We start from the raw sequence: 19,420 nt of genomic DNA on the forward strand, positions 1-19,420 counted from the left end.
GAGGGTGGCATGTGGACTTGGAATCTGTACACCTGAGTTTGGGTTCAGGATGACTGGATTTTTCTAGCTGCCCCACATCCCCTCTGAGCCTCTGGCTTCCTCATCTGTATATGGAGATGAGAATATCTGCAAATCTGATTAGGTAATAATGGTAGAGTACCGGGTCACGGCTAAAGGAAGTGCAGATGTGAAGAGAATCATTGCAATCATTTCCACCAGGATGCGGTACAGCCCCTCTCCCTGGTGGTGAACACAGGGCAAGTTTGGGAGAAAGGAAATCTCCAGCTTTGTGTGTTTGAAAAAGCTCCTGTTGGTTTTCCAGCCTCCTCGGCCAGAGAGGGTGAACAAAGGGTTAGCAGTCTGGTAAAACGACCCCCTACCCGGACGGAGTCTCAGGCCTGGGTTTGAGCCCCGGTTTCCCTGCTAACCTAACGCACAGTGTGACCTTGGCCAGCTCCTGCCCTTCTGGGACCCAAGTGTCCTTCTACGTAAAGCGTGAAGGATGGCCCGAGACGACCCTCACGTTCCTTCCACCTGAACGGCCCCGGCTCCGCTTGGGGTCGGGGGTCTGGTCACATGCTGGAGGGGAGGGATGCTGGTTGACGCGGAGCTGAGTGCGGGCGCACCAGCTCGCTCCGGGTCCAGCCTCCTGCTCTGACGTCCTCGAGCCGCCCTCTCTCCCCGCCCCCCCGGCGGCTGGAGAGCGGCTGGCGCGCCCGGATCCCAGGCCCGGGAGGTGCGCGGCGGCGGGACCGAGCCCCGCGCGGGGAGCGGGCACCATGGTGCTGTCGGTGCCCGTGATCGCTCTGGGTGCCACGCTGGGCACGGCCACCAGCATCCTCGCGCTGTGCGGGGTCACCTGCCTGTGCCGGCACATGCACCCCAAGAAGGGGGTGCTGCAGCGGGACCTGGACCCCGATCCGGAGAAGGCGAAGCCTGGCGTGCTCCGGTCCCAGCAGGTGAGAGGGGGCGGCGCCTTGGTCTCCCCGGGCCGGGTGGGGTCTCCCCGGCAGCGGCGGGGAGTGGGTGGCAGGGAATGGTCGGCGTTCTTCTTTGCACGATAGAGCATGGCGGGGTGTGGGGACGGCGGACGTGCTCGGGGACCCTGGGTGGGAGGGGGGGCTGTCCTGAAGGCCTGGGGGTGGAGGAGGGGTCGGGGAGGATAATGAAGGGTATGGGGGGCTCGGGGGGACAGGAGAGGAACCGGGACAGCGAGCGCTATAGGGGCGGGCATGGGAGGGAATAGGGAAGCGGGCTTGGATGGGAATGGGACTGGGAGGGGAGCTGGGGGCTGGGGGGCGAGTGTGGGGATCTGGGAGGAGTGATAAGACCGGGAAGCTGTGAGGGGGCCCGGGGAGCGGGCGGTGAGGGTTAGGGGAGACTGAGAAGGGAATGTGCAGAATGAGAAGCTCGAATTGGGGGGAAGAAGAAGGGGGTCTGTGAGAGAGAGGACAAGGGGCCAGTTGCGGGCTGGCACAGGGAGAGCATTGACAGAGTCGAGAAGGGGGAAATCCACCACAATCCAGAGAGGAGGCGGCCGCTGTCGCTGCAGTGGGAGCTGGGGAGGGGCAGTGGTGCTGGGTGTGCCTGGGGTCTGGAGAGGCAGATGAATATGGAGGGGCCTGGAGGACCCTCACCCTGTCCTGGCAGCTCTCAGCTCCAGCCAGACTGAGCGAGTAGCTGAGACCTCCCCGAAGGTGTGTCTGGAGATGCCCCTGGAGACAGGAGGGCTTTTATCCCATGCATCAGCTTGTCCCCAGAGCCTCTCTGGGCAGGAAATGGGTGGTGTCCCCATTGTATAGAGCAGCAGAAGGGGTCTGGGAAAGGTTTGGAAGGACAGCGCTACATGGGCTGCGATCTCCAGGACACATTCCCAAGGTGGTGAGTGCAGAATGTCCTCTGGAGACCCGGAAGGAAGTATGGCTGGAAGGACTGGAGGAAGGCAGGCCCTAGGGCAGGGGGTGACTTAATGACTTCCCAAGGCCCTCTAGATTCCTTCCAGAGCTTAGAGTTCCAGGGGAGGCACTATAAAGCTGTGATTCCACCTTCCCTTTGCCAATTAATTATTCAAAAGCTCAGACCCAGTTGCTCGGGGCCTGTGTCAGTCATTGAGTGTAGAAAGAAATGGCTGCTGTCCTTGACACACTTAGAATCCGAGAAAAGTGACATTGACACCGGCAAGAACAGGAGGCAACTGGGCAGTGGGATGTGGGACCCAGAACCATGTGAAATAGGAGTACTGGGCTACCCACTCCAGGTGAGCACAGGGCGGAGGAGGGGGCGTTGGATGAGCCCTTCTCCAGACGTTGGGTCCTCAACCTCCTCTCCCATCCGGCACGCTTCAGGGACAGCCATTCGTCTGCCTTTCACAGTGGTGCTCTTCAGGCACTGTCTCCTCCCCTTCCCAGAGAGAACCGCTGCGGACAGTGTTGGTGTAAGTGACCTCCGGGGTCCCTTCCAACTCTTTGTCTTACTGAGGACCAGTAGCCCATGCAATGGCCAATGATCTGTTAAAGACAAACCAGATCACGCGTCTCCCTGGCTTAAAATCCTCCACAAGTTCTCACTGAGCTTGGAAAAAACGCAGCAAACTGGAGCCTGGCACGTACTCTGCGCCAGGCTCCGTTCTAAGTGCTTTACACTTAATGCATTTAGCAGCTCAATGAAGGACATATATGAGGAGCCCGACTTAAAACTGAAAAAGCTAAAGAGAGGGCGAGTGACTTGCCCAAGGTCACACAGCTCGAGAAGTTTCAGAGCCGGATTCTAGTCAGGCTGGTCTGGCTCTGGAGTCCGCGCTGTTAGCCACTGCACTTCCTCACCTACGTGATGTGGCAGGTGTTTACCTCCCCAGCCAAGCTCAGGCCAGGTGCCCGCTTCACGGGCCGCCTCAGCTTCCCTGGATTTTTTGATCCTTCTTGAAGACATCAACCCTTCCCATTTTCCTCTGGCTTTTCACACAGATGGCTCCTTCTCATCCTTTAGGTCTCTTTCTGTTAGGATCTTACCTCCTCAGGGAGGATTTTGTCTACGGCCACATGTAACAAAGCCCTCCCGCCCCCATTACGTTCTCCATACCATTCCTTCCCAATTCTTTTGTAGCACTTGGGATGGTTGGATGTGATTTTTCGTATCTGCTCACTTGTACAATATTTATTCCCAGCACCTGCTCAGTGTCTGGAACCTAGTAGGTGCCCAATAAGCAATTGTTGACAAATAAAGGCATCCCAGTGCCCAGCCGTTGGGCTATTTCTTAAACTGTGGACGTATTTTGCAGCCCCTGCGCAACCCAGGGCTAGCTCGCAGGGACACAATAAACATTTGTTGATACGTGAGACCCGTCCATTCACATCCCTCACTTGGTTCCCTCAGTGACAAGGATTTGGGCCCCTGGGGCTGAATGTGCAGGTGTGAATGTGATGAAATTGAGGTCTCACAATGTCGTTTTGGCTACCATCGTGCTCAGACTGATTCAGCTGCTGACCCAGATAGAGTACACAGAGAAAAGACACTATGTTGACATTTCAAAAAAAGTAAAGGAGGTGGGTATTAGGGGTGGCAGATGGCAGCAGGGTGATGGGCGTGGCACATGTTGACAGAGAGGAGGAGAGTCAGGTAAGGAAGCCTCTCTGAAGATGTTCCTTAAACAGAGAGGGCATGGGGGCTGGGGAAGAGGGTTCTAGATTCCTGTAGCCACTGGGATTTCTCTGGGATATAGAGTGACCGCCCGTGTCTCTATAAGTCGCTGATTGTGGTTGCTGGAAAAATTCCTTGGATTTGTTGGCCATGCCTGGGAGTCCAATTTCTGGTCATGAATTGTAGTGATTTTGAAAAGAACTTTGAAGCTTTCCCTGAGGGTTCTTAACCTGAGGTCCACAGACCCCAACAAGGAGTCTGTAGCTAGACTGTAAGGGGTTCTTGGTCTTGGAGAGGAAAAAATTGTATCTTTCTCTTCATTAACTTCTACATGAAACTTAGCATTTTCTGTAAGTAGGAGTATAAACAACACACCACAGGAATAGTAGCCATATCTGTGACCAGGTCCTCAAGGGAAATCACAGATAGTTTCAGAGCACATCACAGCTGTTGCAGATGCCTTACGATACCATTTACGCTCACCTCTAATTCTAAATTATGTACTTATTAAATCCCCCGCTAGATCCTATTATCTAATGAAAGAATAAAGAGGCACACAGATAACCATTTCCCCGACTGATTTTATTAGATGTACTGTCGTAGTCCTGTGTCTTTTATTTGCTGCTTTTCAGACATTCTTCTCCAGACAGCTGAAGGGATCCATCCAGCATCTCCACCATGTGGGAGGTGGCAGAGGGTGCAAACCCTCAGTCACCGCTGTTCATGCCTCCAGCTAGCTTCAGTTCATTATTTTTCTTGGCTTTTCTGAAATATACACTGTGAACCCTTTATCCTGCCTTCTTACACAATCCCTCAGCCTCACCTGCGTGCAGCCTTTCCAGGGAGGAGAGGGATTCAGTTTCACTACGCTGTCCTTGTGACCTGGCAGCATCACCTGGGACCTCCCTCCCTGTGGTCAGCCCATCTTTCAAAGCTCGGTTATTATGCAGTGATTATTGGATGCTTGAGCCAGGAGACAGAGCAGAGAGGCAGACACAGTGTGTGTGTGTGTATGTGTGTGTGTCTGTGTAATCATCTTCGCTTCACCGCTGCTGCCGCATCTCTTAGCAAGAGGCAGCCAGACCCATTGGTTCCTTCCCCCAGAATTTCCTTTTCATGCTCATCTGCACAGGATGTCACTCACAGCATTTCTGGGTCCTTGCAGAGGAAGCCCTCCTTTCGACGAACCTAAATAACTACAGAGCAAGTAAGGGGAACTGCCCTTCCCCACGGCTCAGTGCCCTGACACTTTAGCACGAGTTGCAGTCCTGTTCTCAGAAAGCTTTCATTTCAGGTCTGATTTTTCTTCCCATCTGGTGCTTACCTTGCTTACATGAATCTTCTCAAATGAGTCTCAGAGTAACCCTGCTGCTGTCCCCTTGAAGTTATGTGGTCAAAAGCTCCTAGCTCCCAATGTTACTTACTACCAAACTATAAAATCCTACCCTCCTTCCAGCAGAGTTGAGAAGGGAAGTGGCTTTTGATGGAACACGATGTTAGTCATTCAGGCTGTTATAAGAAAATACCACAGAGTGGGTAGCTTATAAACAAAAATTTATTTCTCTTAGAGCTAGAAGCTGGGAAGTCCAAGATCAAAGTTCTGGCCAATCCAGTGTCTGATGAGGACCTGCTTCCTAGAATTTTGGATGTAACCTCACCTGATGGAAGGGGCAAGGGAGCTCTCTCCTTCCACTTTTATAAGGGCACTAATCGTACTTATGAAGGCTCCACCCTCATGGCCTACTCACTCCCAAAAGCCCCACCTAATCTATGACAAAGGAGGTAAGGATATACAATGGAGAAAAGACAGTCTCTTCAATAAGTGGTGCTGGGAAAACTGGACAGCTACATGTAAAAGAATGAAATTAGAACACTCCCTTACACCATACACGAAAATAAACTCAAAATGGATTAAAGTCCCACCTCCTAACGTTTTCACAATATTGATTCTTCCAATCCAGGAACGTGGTACATCTCTCCATCTGTTTGTGTCATCTTTGATTTAAGGGGGCACAAACATTCAGACTACAGCAAACACTAATAGATTCAAAGTTTTTAAGAAATAATTTAAACATATGCTGTATTTTTATCAAACAACATATGTATAGTGGAGTCTTCCCCCACATCCCCAAGATCAAGGAGTGTATTTCATTTTCCTTGTATCCCTGACTATAGCCGGTGTGATAACGGGCACATGATAACCCTTCAATGTATATTTTGAGTTAAATCATCATATCGTGACATAACACTGAATAAGAGAGTGAAGATGCAAAAGAATGCACGTGGTTAAGCTTCCATTTCCACAAGATTTGAATTTAAGCCCATTTATGTCTGGGGTTTCCGCTGGGGGCAGGTAATGACTGGGGCAGAGTCGGGGAGCTTCCCAGCTTTTGTTTATAAGCTCTGCCTCTTGATGTGGCGCTGGTTACACAGCTGTGTCCACTTTATGAAAGAAAATTTATCCAGCTCTACATTTATGATTTGTGTACTTTTCTGTATGTAGTTATAACTCAGTAAAGTTTTTATTATTTGTCAAGTTGTGATGGAATGTTTGTGAATGCTGATTTAGTATCAAGCTAGTATTTTTTTTTAACATCTTTATTGGGGTATAATTGCTTTACAATGTTGTGTTAGTTTCTGCTCTATAACAAAGTGAATCAGCTGTATGTATACATACATCCCCATATCCCCTCCCTCTTGAGCCTCCCTCCCACCCTCCCTATCCCACCCCTCTAGGTGGACACAAAGCACCGAGCTGATCTCCCTGTGCTATGTGGCTGCTTTCCACTAGCTATCTATTTTACATTTGGTAGTGTATATATGTCCATGCCACTCTCTCACTTTGTCCCAGCTTACCCTTCCACCTCCCCGTCAAGCCAGTATTTTTAATACCAGGATGATTTGGGGACTATAATCAAGAGACGTGGCCCTCCTTTTTGTGGTCCATTATGCATCACCTCCCTGGCCGTGTCTGCCTTCTTCTGCTACTCCTGTGGCCACCTCCTCCTTCAGACTAGGGACTGGAGAACATCAACGTGGCCTGATTAACTCTCCCACCTGTTTTCCTCTTCCTTAGAGCACTGGAGCAACGTCCTCTCAGATCACTTGTCTGAATGCAGACTTGTCAGAGTGAGGATGGATCAGAGCCCCAATCTGCATTTCATCAGCTAATAAGCTCATTCACTAAAGGTTAATGAACACATGCTAGGCACTGGGATGCAGCAATAAAAAGACAGGTGCATGCTGTTCCTTGCAAGTGGGGAGGTAGACAGTAAAGCCAGCAGTTGCCGTGAAGCGTGTTACAGTGCTACCATGACAGGCGAGGTATGGGGGGTCATGGGCCCAAAGTAGAACTTTCTCCAGTTCTCGTTGGCTATTCTGACGAGGTCTCCCCTCTACATCAGTGATCGCAGGAGGCCAACATGAATTGCTAACCCCACTCCTGGAACTGATTTGACTCTGGACTGCCGTAAGGTCTGACCTCCTTGGATTCTCAGTCCTTTTAAATAATTGATTTCTCAGCTGATCTCCTGACTGGTAAACTTTCCTGTTCATATAAACAAACAAACAAACAAACAAAAAATAGACCCGTTTCCACAGAATAATAAAGAATAGTGATAGCATAGCTAACATTTATTGAGTTCTTTATGTGTGCCAGCCACTGTTCTAAGCTCTTTAACCATATTAATTTTATCCTCACAATAGCCCTATGAAATATGCACAATTATTACTTACGTTTTACACATGGGAAAAGTAAAACACAGAGTGCTTAAGTAACTTAGTGGCAGAGCTGGGAATCAAATTTAGGAATTCTGGTTCCAGAGCCCACACATCTGACCACTAGGCTGAAGATTAGCAGAAAAAACTAGTCAAAATTTTACTTGAGCCACTGCGTTTCCCCAGATATGAAATAAAAGTGTCTACAATGTATGAATCTTTGCAGGTCAAAGATCTGCAGAAACCTTTCCCAAAGCTTTGGATGTCTTTGCTGCCTCTTGCTTCCACCATGCTTCCAGCAATGGGTGCAGCCCCGGGCCCTCCAGAGAAATTTACACAGTAAACATGTTTGGGCTGGTCGCTTAGCAACAGGGAAGACAGTATGAATTTTGCGTCAAGAAATTAGCATAGATTACTTCAAGGAGATGAGTGCACACCCATCGGAAACCCTTGGCCCTTTGAAACATACATAATGTGGACTTTTGGTCTGTGTCCATCAACCCCTTCCTGGTGGCAGGTCCCAGACCCGTCACATCTTTTTCCCTGTCTAGTTTCTCCTCTGGTTCAGCATGTAGATAATTCATGTTCATGGCTCTTCTCCTCATGTGATTGACGGTTCACTAGCACCTTTTGTTAATTCCAGCAGAAAGCACTGCTGCATCTTTTTTTTTTTTTTCTGCGGTACGCGGGCCTCTCCCTGATGTGGCCTCTCCCGTTGCGGAGCACAGGCTCCGGACGCGCAGGCTCAGCGGCCATGGCTCACGGGCCCAGCCGCTCCGCGGGGATCTTCCCGGACCGGGGCACGAACCTGTGTCCCCTGCATCGGCAGGCGGACCCCCAACCACTGCGCCACCAGGGAAGCCCCACTGCTGCATCTTTTGACATTTTTAGATTTTCAGATACTAGCCCGGATTATCTGGGGTACAAGAAGAGGAGTAGAGAGCCCATCAGAACACAATGGAAGAAACACCTGGACGAGAAATCAGAGGGGCTTAGGTTGAAGGCAGAAGGAAGGGGAGAGACTGGCAGGATGGAGAAGCAGCAGACCCAGAAGACAAAGAAGAAGAGTCAAGTTAAAGAGTGACTGACTGTCCCAGAGTCAGACGCCAGAGGGAGGAATCAGAATATGTGTGGATGATCCCTGCCCTGTCCACGCTGTTGACCTACAATTTCCCCCAAACCAGTAACAGCTCATCTCCGACTTGTTCCTCGATATTACTGCATCCACTACGTCCGGAGCTTATTTCTGCTAACACACATCGGGAAACCCCACTTTGAGGATGGAGGAGAAGACCTTCACAGAAACAAGTTTTAAGAACTAAGAGATTCTCGGACTTCCCTGGTGGCACAGTAGTTAAGAATCCGCCTGCCAATGCAGGGGGCACGGGTTCAAGCTCTGGTCCGGGAAGATCCCACATGCCGCGGAGCAACTAAGCCCGTGTGCCACAACTACAGAGGCTGCTCTCTAGAGGCCGCGAGCCACAACTACTGAGCCAGCAAACCACAACTACTAAGGCCTGCGTGCCTAGAGCCCATGCTCCGCAACAAGAGAAGCCACAGCTATGAGAAGTCTGTACACGGCAACGAAGAGTAGCCCCCGCTCGCTGCAACTAGAGAAAGCCCGCGTGCAGCAACGAAGACCCAAAACAGCCAAAAATAAATAAAATAAAATAATTTTTTAAAAAAAGCTTTAATTAAAAAAAAGAGAACTGAGGGATTCTGAATCAACACACACGTGCATACAAAGGGCCCCCTATAGCCACTTTGTTAAGAAATCATGAGTTAGGAGATTTCTAAAGGAAAACAGATGAAAAAGCTAGATCTATTCCTTCCTCCCATCTCTCTCAATTATGTTTATTGAGCGCAGACCTGTGCCGGGTACTGTGCTGGGGCTGGGGATGCAGGAACCGCCCCCTCCTCAATGACACAGTGACCTTTCTCAGCCTTCATGAAACTTACATTGTAATGAGGGAAACCAGAGTTAGCAGAAGAAGAAGAGCACAGATCAATGAAAATGTGTGATGGTGGCAAGTGACCTAAAGAGAAAATTCTGGTGCTATGAGAAGGTAAGGTGGAAGTGATACAGGCGAACAGGTCAGGGAAGGCTTTCCTGGAGGGAGTGATGGCCAAGCTGAGAGCTGGCGTAGGAGGGGAAGTTAACCAGGGCAATGCAGAGGGGTGTGAGGGGTTTCAGATAGGAAGGAGGCCGTGCAAAGGTCCTGGGACAGGAGGCAGCCTAGCACTTAGGAGGGCTCAGGGAGAAGTCAGTGTGCCTGGAGGGCAGAGAGAAAGGATGCCCAGTGTATGATGAGGCTGGGAGGTGGACAGGAGCCTGGGCAAGCAGGGTATTGCAGACCATGGGCAGGTTCCTCCATTGCTTTATTCATTTATGTATCAAACATTTATTAAGGCCTACGTGAGGGACACTGACCTGTGTACTGACAGTGCGAAGGCTACAGTTACTTTCAAAGCTTTTTAAAGTTACGGTGAAATTCACATAAAGTCAACCATTTTAAAGTATACGAATCAGTAGCATCTAGTACATTCACAATGTTGTACAGTCACTACCTCCATCTAGTTCTAAGACATTTTTATTCCCCCTGAAGAAAACTCCATCCCCATTCAGCAGACACTGTTCCTCTCTCTCTCTGCCTTCCGTCTCTGGAAACCACCAGTCTGTGTTCTGTCTTTACGGATTTGCCTCTTCTGGACGTTTCATGTATTTGGAATTTTTAAATCGGTGACGTTTCGAGCCTGGCTTCTTTCACTCAGCATAGTGTTTTCAAGATTCACCCATGTTGTAGCGTGTATGAGGAGTTTATTTCTCGTTATGGCTGAATAACAACCCATTATATGTACAGGCCTCACTTTGTTTATCCGTCCATTTGTTGATGAGCATTTGGGTTGATTCTACCTTTTTGGTTATTGGAATAGGGCTGCTATGTACATTCCTGTACAAGTATTTGTTTGCGTACCTGTTTGCAATGCTTTCAAGTATATACTTAGGAGTGGAATTGCTGGGTCCTATGATAATTCTGTGTTTAACTTTCTGAGGAACCTCCAGTTGCTTTCCGCAGCACCTGCAGCTTTTACATTCCCACCAGCAAGGCGTGAGAGTTCCAGTTTCTTCACATCTTTGCCAACACTTATTATTTTGCCATTTTTTGGTTGTTATTTTTTGTTATTTATTATAGCCATCCTAGTGGGTGTGAAGTACTTTCTAGGCTTTTAATTTTTTAAAAAAATCCAAACTCTGATTTTTAAAATCTTCATCAGTATCTTGCACGTTTTCAATGAGCATTTCTGCTCTGTATTGAATGCCAGTTACAGAGAATCCACATGGGCACACCCGTGAGATCATGTCATGGCTCCTGAGCCTCACAAGAGGAGTGGAGTGTGCAGCGGTGCTGGCTCCCCTGCTCTCCCAGCAAATTTGCACCTGCTACTCCATTCTTTAAATATGGGGCATGTTATCACTGTCACCTTCCTCATTCTTTGCCCCAAGCTTTAGTCCCTCATGGGTCCCGATCTGCTTCACCTAGGTTCCTGGGGGCCCTACAAACCCAGGTCCAATTGGAGTGCTATTTACTACCTTTCAACATCATTTCCTCATGTTGGCATCATCAGGGCAGTGTGATGCCAGGAGGAGGAGCCTTGGTCCCCTACCATATGCATTCACTCCACACACACAAAATTTCCCACTAAGGAGTTCCCTAAGTGCTAATTAAACAAAGGGTGTTTTAATTGATTCATATTATAGAACATTCCTGGGAGAGTTTTACATGGTGTTTAAGGGCATTGCAGCAATACACAGTGGTATTTTGGGAAGCTGATTGAGGTTTTGGGTGGACTTGAAATGCATTGTAATTTTCTCCATTTAAAATAGTGGAATACAAGTGACTGCTCTCTGAAATTCACTAGCCAGCATGTTTCCATGAGCAGATTAGAGTCAAATAATAAGGGGTGGTTGCATGTTTGACTATGTGCATATGCATGTGTAAATGTGAATATGCACATATGCATATATGAATGAGAGAAAGGGGAGGCGCAGCCCATGGAAAATCTGTGAAACTGAGTCAGTCCATCTGGCAGAGACCCTAGGGTACCTTGACATATTTCACTGACTCCCTCCACCCTCCACTCATTAAATCCAAGACATACTTTTCCTTCATAGAAAAACTGAGCAGGCTTTGCAGAGAGCAAGGGAAGTGAGGAGAAATGTTGAATGACTGCATGAGTCATTGGACGGATGGATAGATGAATGGGGAGGAGATTCATGGGGCCACCGCCTCTGCTTGCAGCCAGAATAAAAATGACAAGCACAGAAATGCAGGGGAAGGTGCTGAGCTTGCGGAAGAATCTCTGTGCTCACCTTCAGTGACACCGCATGGGATCAAGACAAGCCTGGAGGGCGTGGTGGCTTCACTTTGTATTGGTTTCCCTCCCTTCAAGCCTCTGTTCCTGCAGCTGACATTGGAGACAGTTTAAAAAATCTCCCGTTGCAAAGACCAATGAGATAATACCCTGGGGGGACCACGTTTTACTTGGAAAATCATTATAAACCACGTAGTTTTGGACTTGCTGTTAAGAGTGGCCTGATGAGAGGGATGTAAGTTACTGAGGCAGGAGAGTGAAGACTTTGCTTTTCAAACAGAATTAAGAATGATGTTTTGGTGAGTTCCCTGATGGTCTAGTGGTTAGGATTCAGCAATGTCACCACCATGCGTGGGTTCAATCCCTGGTCGGGGAACTGAGATCCCATGCAGTGCGGCCAAAAAAAGAAAAAAGAATGATGTTTTGGAGAGGAATGCATTTGAAGATGAAGAGAGGGTTGGGGAAGAGCAGTTTGGTTGGGCAACTAGAAGACTTGCTGGAAACAGCTGCAGAATGAAGCTTAGAATAACTTCAGAGAGCTCTAAGCTCATTCCGTGTTTCAGATCCCGCCTCCCCTCCACCTCTTCTCACAGTGCACTCCCCAAGCATCTTAGAATGTGTTTTTATTTCCAGCACCATCTGTTCACAAAGAAAGAGCAACGATACCAGAGACGTACATACAGTGAAGGCAGTGATGGTAGTCAAGAGACGAAACTCCGAGGGAAAATGTCAACGTGGTCTCAGGGCATTTTGACACATTCCCTGCAAATGCATCATCTAATAAGCCCGTCTCTTACCTTGCAAGTGGGACGGATCCTTCAAGTAGCAACAGGACTGTTGCCCTTTGTGTGACAGCCTCATTACAAAAACTTGCAGAGACAAAGGACGGAAAGGAATGAACAGGAGCATAGGTATCCCATCGGTAACTGCTACATGGTAGACTTGTGTTTCTTTTTGGATACCCACCAGTATTAGCTTTAGGTAAGAACAATCTAGTTTTTTGAGACGACTCAAAAGAGGAAATTACCTCTTAGAATGAAAATGTTCATTTCAGGATCAAGCCACTGAGATATAACAGGAAGCAAATTAGACTTAGATCCCAAACCTGAGTGTGAATTCAACCTCCAGCTAAATGACCTTGACCATTCCAAATCCCACTTTCCTCATCGACAAAACAGAGGTGATAACAATAAGATTCTCTACAGTAGTATTAAAGACTAATAGAGATAATGCTTTTGAAAGCACCCAACACTGTCGGCACCAGTCACTACTCAGAGTATATTTTAGGTATCTCTGAATCCTTTTCTTATTTATCCTTTACCAAAGCAATGACTTGTCTGTATGTTCATTGCATAGGAAAGAGAGAGTTCATAAAAAGTATTCCAGATGTGAAAAATGAAAGCCCTCTGTTGGGATGGGAAGGGTGGGCATGAACATTACACTTCTAGGATATTCATTCATTCAAAAAATATTTCTTGATGACCTATTACGTGCAAGACACTGAGTTAGCAATAGGGACACCACAGTGACTGGGCAGACAACATCCCTGACCTCCTGCAGCTCATGTTCTACAGGTAGAGATCTTCATTACACCGTCGTACAGATGAATATAAATCTAACTGTATTAGGTGTGGTAAGGGAAGCAAGAGTTCTCTCAAGAAGTGATAACTCATTAGTGCTCCAATCTTAACAGGAGACTCCCTTAAGTAAAAACATTTTGAGCTTGTACCCCTTATACATGTATACTTAATTCTTTGTGAAGCATACGTAGGCTTCATATTATGTATACATATCGCTCTACTAATATATTGTGTCCATCATAAAACATGCACAAACATGGCCCTTTTAAAACAATAATGCAAAAATAAATTATAAAATGAGATTCTGTAATTTTATTCCATACACCAGATGGACTGTCTTACACACCCCTGTAGCATACAGTTAGTTCCATTTACTAGGTAAAGGTATTGGGGATGAGCGTTTGAAGTCTTCTAGGCATAGGGCATGTGCAAAGGTCCTGTGGAAAGAAGAAATATCACTTAGGAGGGACTGAAAGCAGGTCAAACAGGGTAGAGCACAGAGGGCACAGGAGGGAGTGACTGCAAGCTAGCGAGGTGGGTCAGGCCAGAGAGCACCACACAGGACCTTCTGGGACACCATTAATATTTGGATATTTATCCCAAGAGCAATGGAAGCTACTGAAAGGTCTTAAGTGAGATGCAACGTGGTCAGATTTAGGCCGTGACAACATCCTTTTGGGTGGGGAAAGAGTAGAAATGCGGATACCAAGGAAACCCTGGAAAGAGACCATGATGGCTTGAGCCACTATGATGGTGGCAGTACTTTGGAGAGATGCTTGGGTGTGGGCTTCAGGAAGAGACAGCAGTTAGGGACGACACTAAGTGTTTCACTTAGGATGGTGGTTGCAATCAATGAAACAAGGATGAGGCCATGGATTTTAAGTCATGAGTTCACCTTTGTGCAGGGCAAGTGTGAGGAGCCTTTGAGCTGTCTCCATGAAGATGTCAATTGTGCTGGTGGTTCCACAGGTCTGGAGCTCACAGTCTGGCTGTGATATATATTGGGGAATAGCAACCACAGCCATGAGTGTGGCTGAGACCGCCTGGGAAGAGTGCAGAATGAGAGGGAAGAGGGCCTAAGAACAAGTGCCGAGGACGCCAACATTTCATGAGACAAGGAGGGGTGGCCAGAGAGGAAGGAGAAAAACCTGGAGAATGTGATATCAAAATAATAACAATAACAAGAGAAAAACTTTTGAAGAGGAAGGGAATCACTGAGAACTCAAATAAGGTAAGACTGAAAAAAACCATAGGAATGAGACAGTGAAGTTTACCAGTGACCTTGGAGACAAACAGTGACCTTCAGTGGGCTGACGGGGCTTCTGGGAAAGTGTTGTAGAGTGGCTGGAAAGTGAGGAATGAGAACAGCATTGAGTATAGGCAGTTCTTTTGAGATGCATGACTGCAAAGGGGTGGAGAGGGCTAGGGCTGGGGCTGAGCAGGGGAAAAGAGGTCAAAGGAATATTGAGCACAGTTGAAAGCTGATGGGAAAGAGCCAGTTGAAAGAGAGAATGAACATTCAAGAGAGAGGGAGAGAGAGATTAAAAAAAAAGAAACAGCTAGTGTAAGGCCCCCACATGGGCAGATGGGGCACAAGGCTCTGATGGAAGGACTGGTCCTGGAGGGAGGGAGAGTGGGAGACACCTCCTGCAGTGTCACAGAACAGGGACGCGCACAGCATCTGTCTGGAGAAGAAGGGCAGGTCGCTGTGTCTTAACAGGACGCTAAGGGGCTTCCGTTCTCTTGGTTTCCTTTTTCTCTATGAAGGAAGTCAGAGGACAGAGAGAAATTCCAGAATGTGGACTTGAGGGAGGAGTTAGGGAAACAGCAGGATTTCCGGAGAGGACTGGGTTTAAGGTTGGAGATCATGAATTGATCCTGGAACCATCCACCCTGTCTAGGTGACTCTCTTGCAGCACAGGGCTATCTGATGCAGCATCATGGTTTAGCGGGGCTCATCCAGCACTGGGGTTTCACCACGTGGCATCAGGGAAAGGATGGGGAGGCAAGGGAGGGTATTGTTGACATCATGGCCCATTTTCTCATTTGATCCAGCATCCAGTATGGTGCTTTGCCCCTCTCGAAGTTTTGAATACGTGCTTGCCAAACAGACACACCTGTGGGTTGGAAGCTTCAGGGCTTGAAGCTTGAAATGAGCTGAGGAAAAATATTTGACCTTTATAGTAAATTGGAGCCAAATATTCTGATATTATGGACCTTCCATGATCTAATCGTATTTTGTGACAACATTGTGTAGACTGCTCGAATGTTGGCCCTTGTCACGCAGAAGGGAAATCCAATAGATTTGGATCCCATTTAAGAGAAGGAACAGCTACATCTAGGGATGATACTCACCAGCTTTGAGTCAGCCAAAGTGACAGCTGGGAAGAGAATATTAGAAGAAGCCCCCTAGTGGCTGTCCCTTCCTTGAAATCTCCATGAAATTCCCATGGTAAAGAATTAAAAATATATATATATATATATATATATACACACATAACTGAATCATGTTGCTTTACAGCAGAAATTAACACAACATTGTAAATTAACTCTATTTCAATTAAAAAAAAAAAAAGAAAGTCACATGGAAGAACCAATCTGTTGCCCAAACATTGCTGTGACTGTAGACATCCAATGACACTCAGGGATTGTTTTTTTGGAAAAAGAAAGAGACCCGAGAGGTAATAATGGAGGTACTTTTCCTTGATGCAGCTCTCTTGGATTCTTCCTTCTCCCTACACGTCGCTCCACCCCTAAGCATTGTCAACTCTACTACCTGGGAGAAGTCTTCAGCATTGGAGGCCCTTCACAGCCTGGCCTCACCATTCCTTTGCAAATCCATCCCTCAGCCCCAACTTTTCTCTTCAGCTGGTTTGCCAGACCCACCACACCCTGAGCATGCTCCCCTCTGTACCCAGGCTGCTGCCTTTCTCTCCATTTGAGATACCTCTGCCTCTCCTCTCCATAGTTATCCTTGAATGTTGGGCTGAAGCTGCTTCTCCAGGAAGCCTTCTCTGATCTCACTGACTTTGAGGAACTCCTCTTTAGGTCTTCTGTAGCACAGAGTCCAGACCTTTGGCCTTTTAATTCTACCTTCTTTACTTATTTCCCTTTTGTAAAGTATGCATCAGGAGGAGCAAATAGCTTTCATCTTCCATATCAATTCTTACTAATTGGTAGTGGCATCCTGGATCCCTGAGCTGAACAAGCTGTGTCTGATCACAGCAGGAAAGAACACTTTGATCGATTAGTCATGTCTGCCATGGGCAGAGGGTAGAAGAGTTGTAGCATCAGAGCCTCATATTTCCATTTATGGACTATCTCACCTCCACCATTGGATGGTAAACTTCCCAAGGGCAGAGAATTATTCCGTGGTACGTAGGGTGGTTGACTACATAGTTAGCAGGCAACAAGTGTGTGCCGATTTCTGTTTGGGCAGAAATCTGAAGGTTGGTTAATTGGAGGGTTTTGGCTTAAAACCAAAATATAAGGAGAATCTAGTTAAACAATCACTGTCCTGTTTTGAAGGCTCGTTTTACAACTTGGCAATTTTTTATACCGCTGGTTAGAAATTGATGTGCTTTCCAAGTGTCTACACATGAGTGGAAGGAAGTCTTCAATTAGTGGTTTTCTGCACGTTTTTTCTGAGCTGAATCACCTTTGATGGGTGCTATTCACATACTTGACGGGTTCTGCAGAATTCATCTCCTTTCTCTCCCACTCAGAAAAGTGTATTAGAACACAAATGTGTGAAAGAGGTATTGTTATAAGAGAAACCCTGAATGTGCTCTAATCAATTTTTAAATGAGTCAAAAACTATCAAATATCAGTACTTCAGCCATCATATGTAGTACACTGGCATAATAACAAGGTTGGAAGTTGTTGCTTTTGTCAATGGTTTCATCAATTATCCAAGCATCATAGAATCAGGAAATCCTGTAACTATTCCGAAACAAGATCTTGAATTCAATGTCAAAAGGGTATATAACCATATTTTCCAACCTTTAATACCAAACTGCCTGTCTTAACATTAAAAACATGGCTCCCATAAATCAGAAACTGAGAAAAAAATTCTAAAGTATCCAAATGGACACTTGCTTAAGACCATGAGACCAACACCACGTAAGCATGTGTGTTCCCATCTTATCCAAACCCATGATGATACAGGGCTGAGATCCCCCTCCTACACATGGACTCAGTTTAAAGAAAGACCTTTTGTTGTTGTTGTTTTTGGTTTTTTTGCGGTACGCGGGCCTCTCACCGCTGCGGCCTCTCCCGTCGCAGAGCACAGGCTCCGGATGCACAGGCTCAGCGGCCATGGCTCACGGGCCCAGCCGCTCCGCGGCATGTGGGATCTTCCTTCCTGGACCGGGGCACGAACCCGTGTCCCCTGCATCGGCAGGCGGACTCGCAACCACTGCGCCACCATGGGAGTCCCTAAAGAAAGACTTTTAAGTCTCTAGTGAACCAATACAGTGGAGGGGGCAGTGGAATTTTAAAAGTTAAAGGCTGGTTGCGGGACTTGGCTCAGAGATGAAACCCATTGTCAACAGCCGTGCTATGATAGCTGGAGATGGGAGGATAAGGATGGATAGATGGGGAGGGAAGGCTGGGTTTGAGCCCCAGTTTACTGACCAGGGGAGTTTTCTGTGCCCCTTTAAAATAACCTAGCTTTGAAACACGCTTCTGACAAGTGTTGATTAGGTTATAACATAGTCTTGACCTTATCGTAGCTCAGGTCACAAGTGAAACACATTTTCTGCACAAGGAATGTCAAATCCAGATTCAGAACTGAGAGCAGGAACAAAGCTGATGCCCAAACACCCAGGCAGGTCATTACACCACTACCAGGTGGGGAGGGGCGTGGGGTCATCAATCTAATGATGTGAGATGTGACAGCACATCAAGTGCAATGATCTGGACGTTTCAATTTTTACCAGTTTATGGCTGGTATCCAGAGACACAGTCCGCAGGGAACCATGTTGTGGAATGTCATTTAGCAGCACTGGCTTCGTGGTGGACTCGTGGTCCACGCCTAGAGCTCTCATACATTAGCTGTGGGATCCTGGACAAGTTTCAATGTCTCTGAGTCTCAACTTCCTCCTCTGTAGAGAAAGGAATTAAGTTATTGTTATTTATTAACACTAGGGTATAGAAAAGAGAAAACAGTGGGCACTTATCTCTAGGGTTGTGTGAGGGTCAAATGCAGTAAAGTCTGTTGCGCTTTGCAGAGCGTCGGGTGCAGAGGAAGTGGTAGAGAGATGGTGGCCATATTGCCCTTTCAGGCTTTGTGATGTAACTGATGGAGTCAATGCAGCACCACCTACAAGATTCTCTGGGTGGGATCTTGCCATTGTGTGGTTTCCAGCCCTGTGGAATTATAGTTTTTAAAATCTGCCTTTGAATTCTGTGTCTTCCAGAAGAATGGGGATAATGGCAACACTCATTGCCCCTCCTTCTCTCGTAGGGCTGTAAGCTTTGGTGATACCCGCTGTTCTCTGAACACACTGCAGACTTTCATGCGGCTGCCTTGACCCAGAAAGCCCTTCCCCCACTTCTGCGCCTGTCAAACTGCTGCCCGGGCTTCGGGGCGGGGCTGGGGGGCAGCAACCAAAAGTCAGAGTCTCTGAATCGTTATGAAATTCTCCTCCCATTATACACCCCACCCCGCCCTGTCCCTTCCCCGGGCAAAGTTTGATGTGCTTCTACGCACTCTGTCTCGTGTTTCGCTGGTCCCCATCATAGTGATTATTATTACACTAATCGCCCCACCACCCACCCTCCTTCACCAGCCATCCACGCATTGATTCCATCAATCATCATTGAACTGTCTGTGGGGAGCTGAGAGGACGTGACAGAAGGAGGTCGTGCCTGTGAGCAGCTCACCACACAAGAGGACGTTTCTCCATCTACCCTGCCTGGCATTCTAGGACCTCCCCAAAACCAGGGCATTCCCACGTGAGTCTCAGGGACCACCTGTGTCACAGTCACCCTAGGGAGCTTCTTAGACACACAGATTCTTTAGGATCCACCTAAGACCTCTGAGTCAAGGCAGGGGAGGCACTTGGGAAGCTGATTTTTACATTCTCCCAGGTGAAATTTCTATACATCGA

General features: G+C 47.5%; 1 protein-coding gene across 1 annotated transcript in view; it reads left to right on the forward strand.

Moving 5' to 3' along the window:
• Window positions 1-663: 663 nt before the first annotated feature.
• SYT13 (synaptotagmin 13) overlaps window positions 664-19,420 on the forward strand; it is a 42,159-nt gene continuing 23,402 nt past the window's right edge. Inside the window, exon 1 of the mRNA XM_067749303.1 lies at window positions 664-959. Coding sequence (XP_067605404.1) covers window positions 780-959 — 180 coding nt within the window. The 5' untranslated portion in view covers window positions 664-779. The remainder of the gene's footprint in view (window positions 960-19,420) is intronic.

Source organism: Pseudorca crassidens, chromosome 9, assembly GCF_039906515.1.
Source record: "Pseudorca crassidens isolate mPseCra1 chromosome 9, mPseCra1.hap1, whole genome shotgun sequence".
NCBI lineage: Eukaryota > Metazoa > Chordata > Mammalia > Artiodactyla > Delphinidae > Pseudorca > Pseudorca crassidens.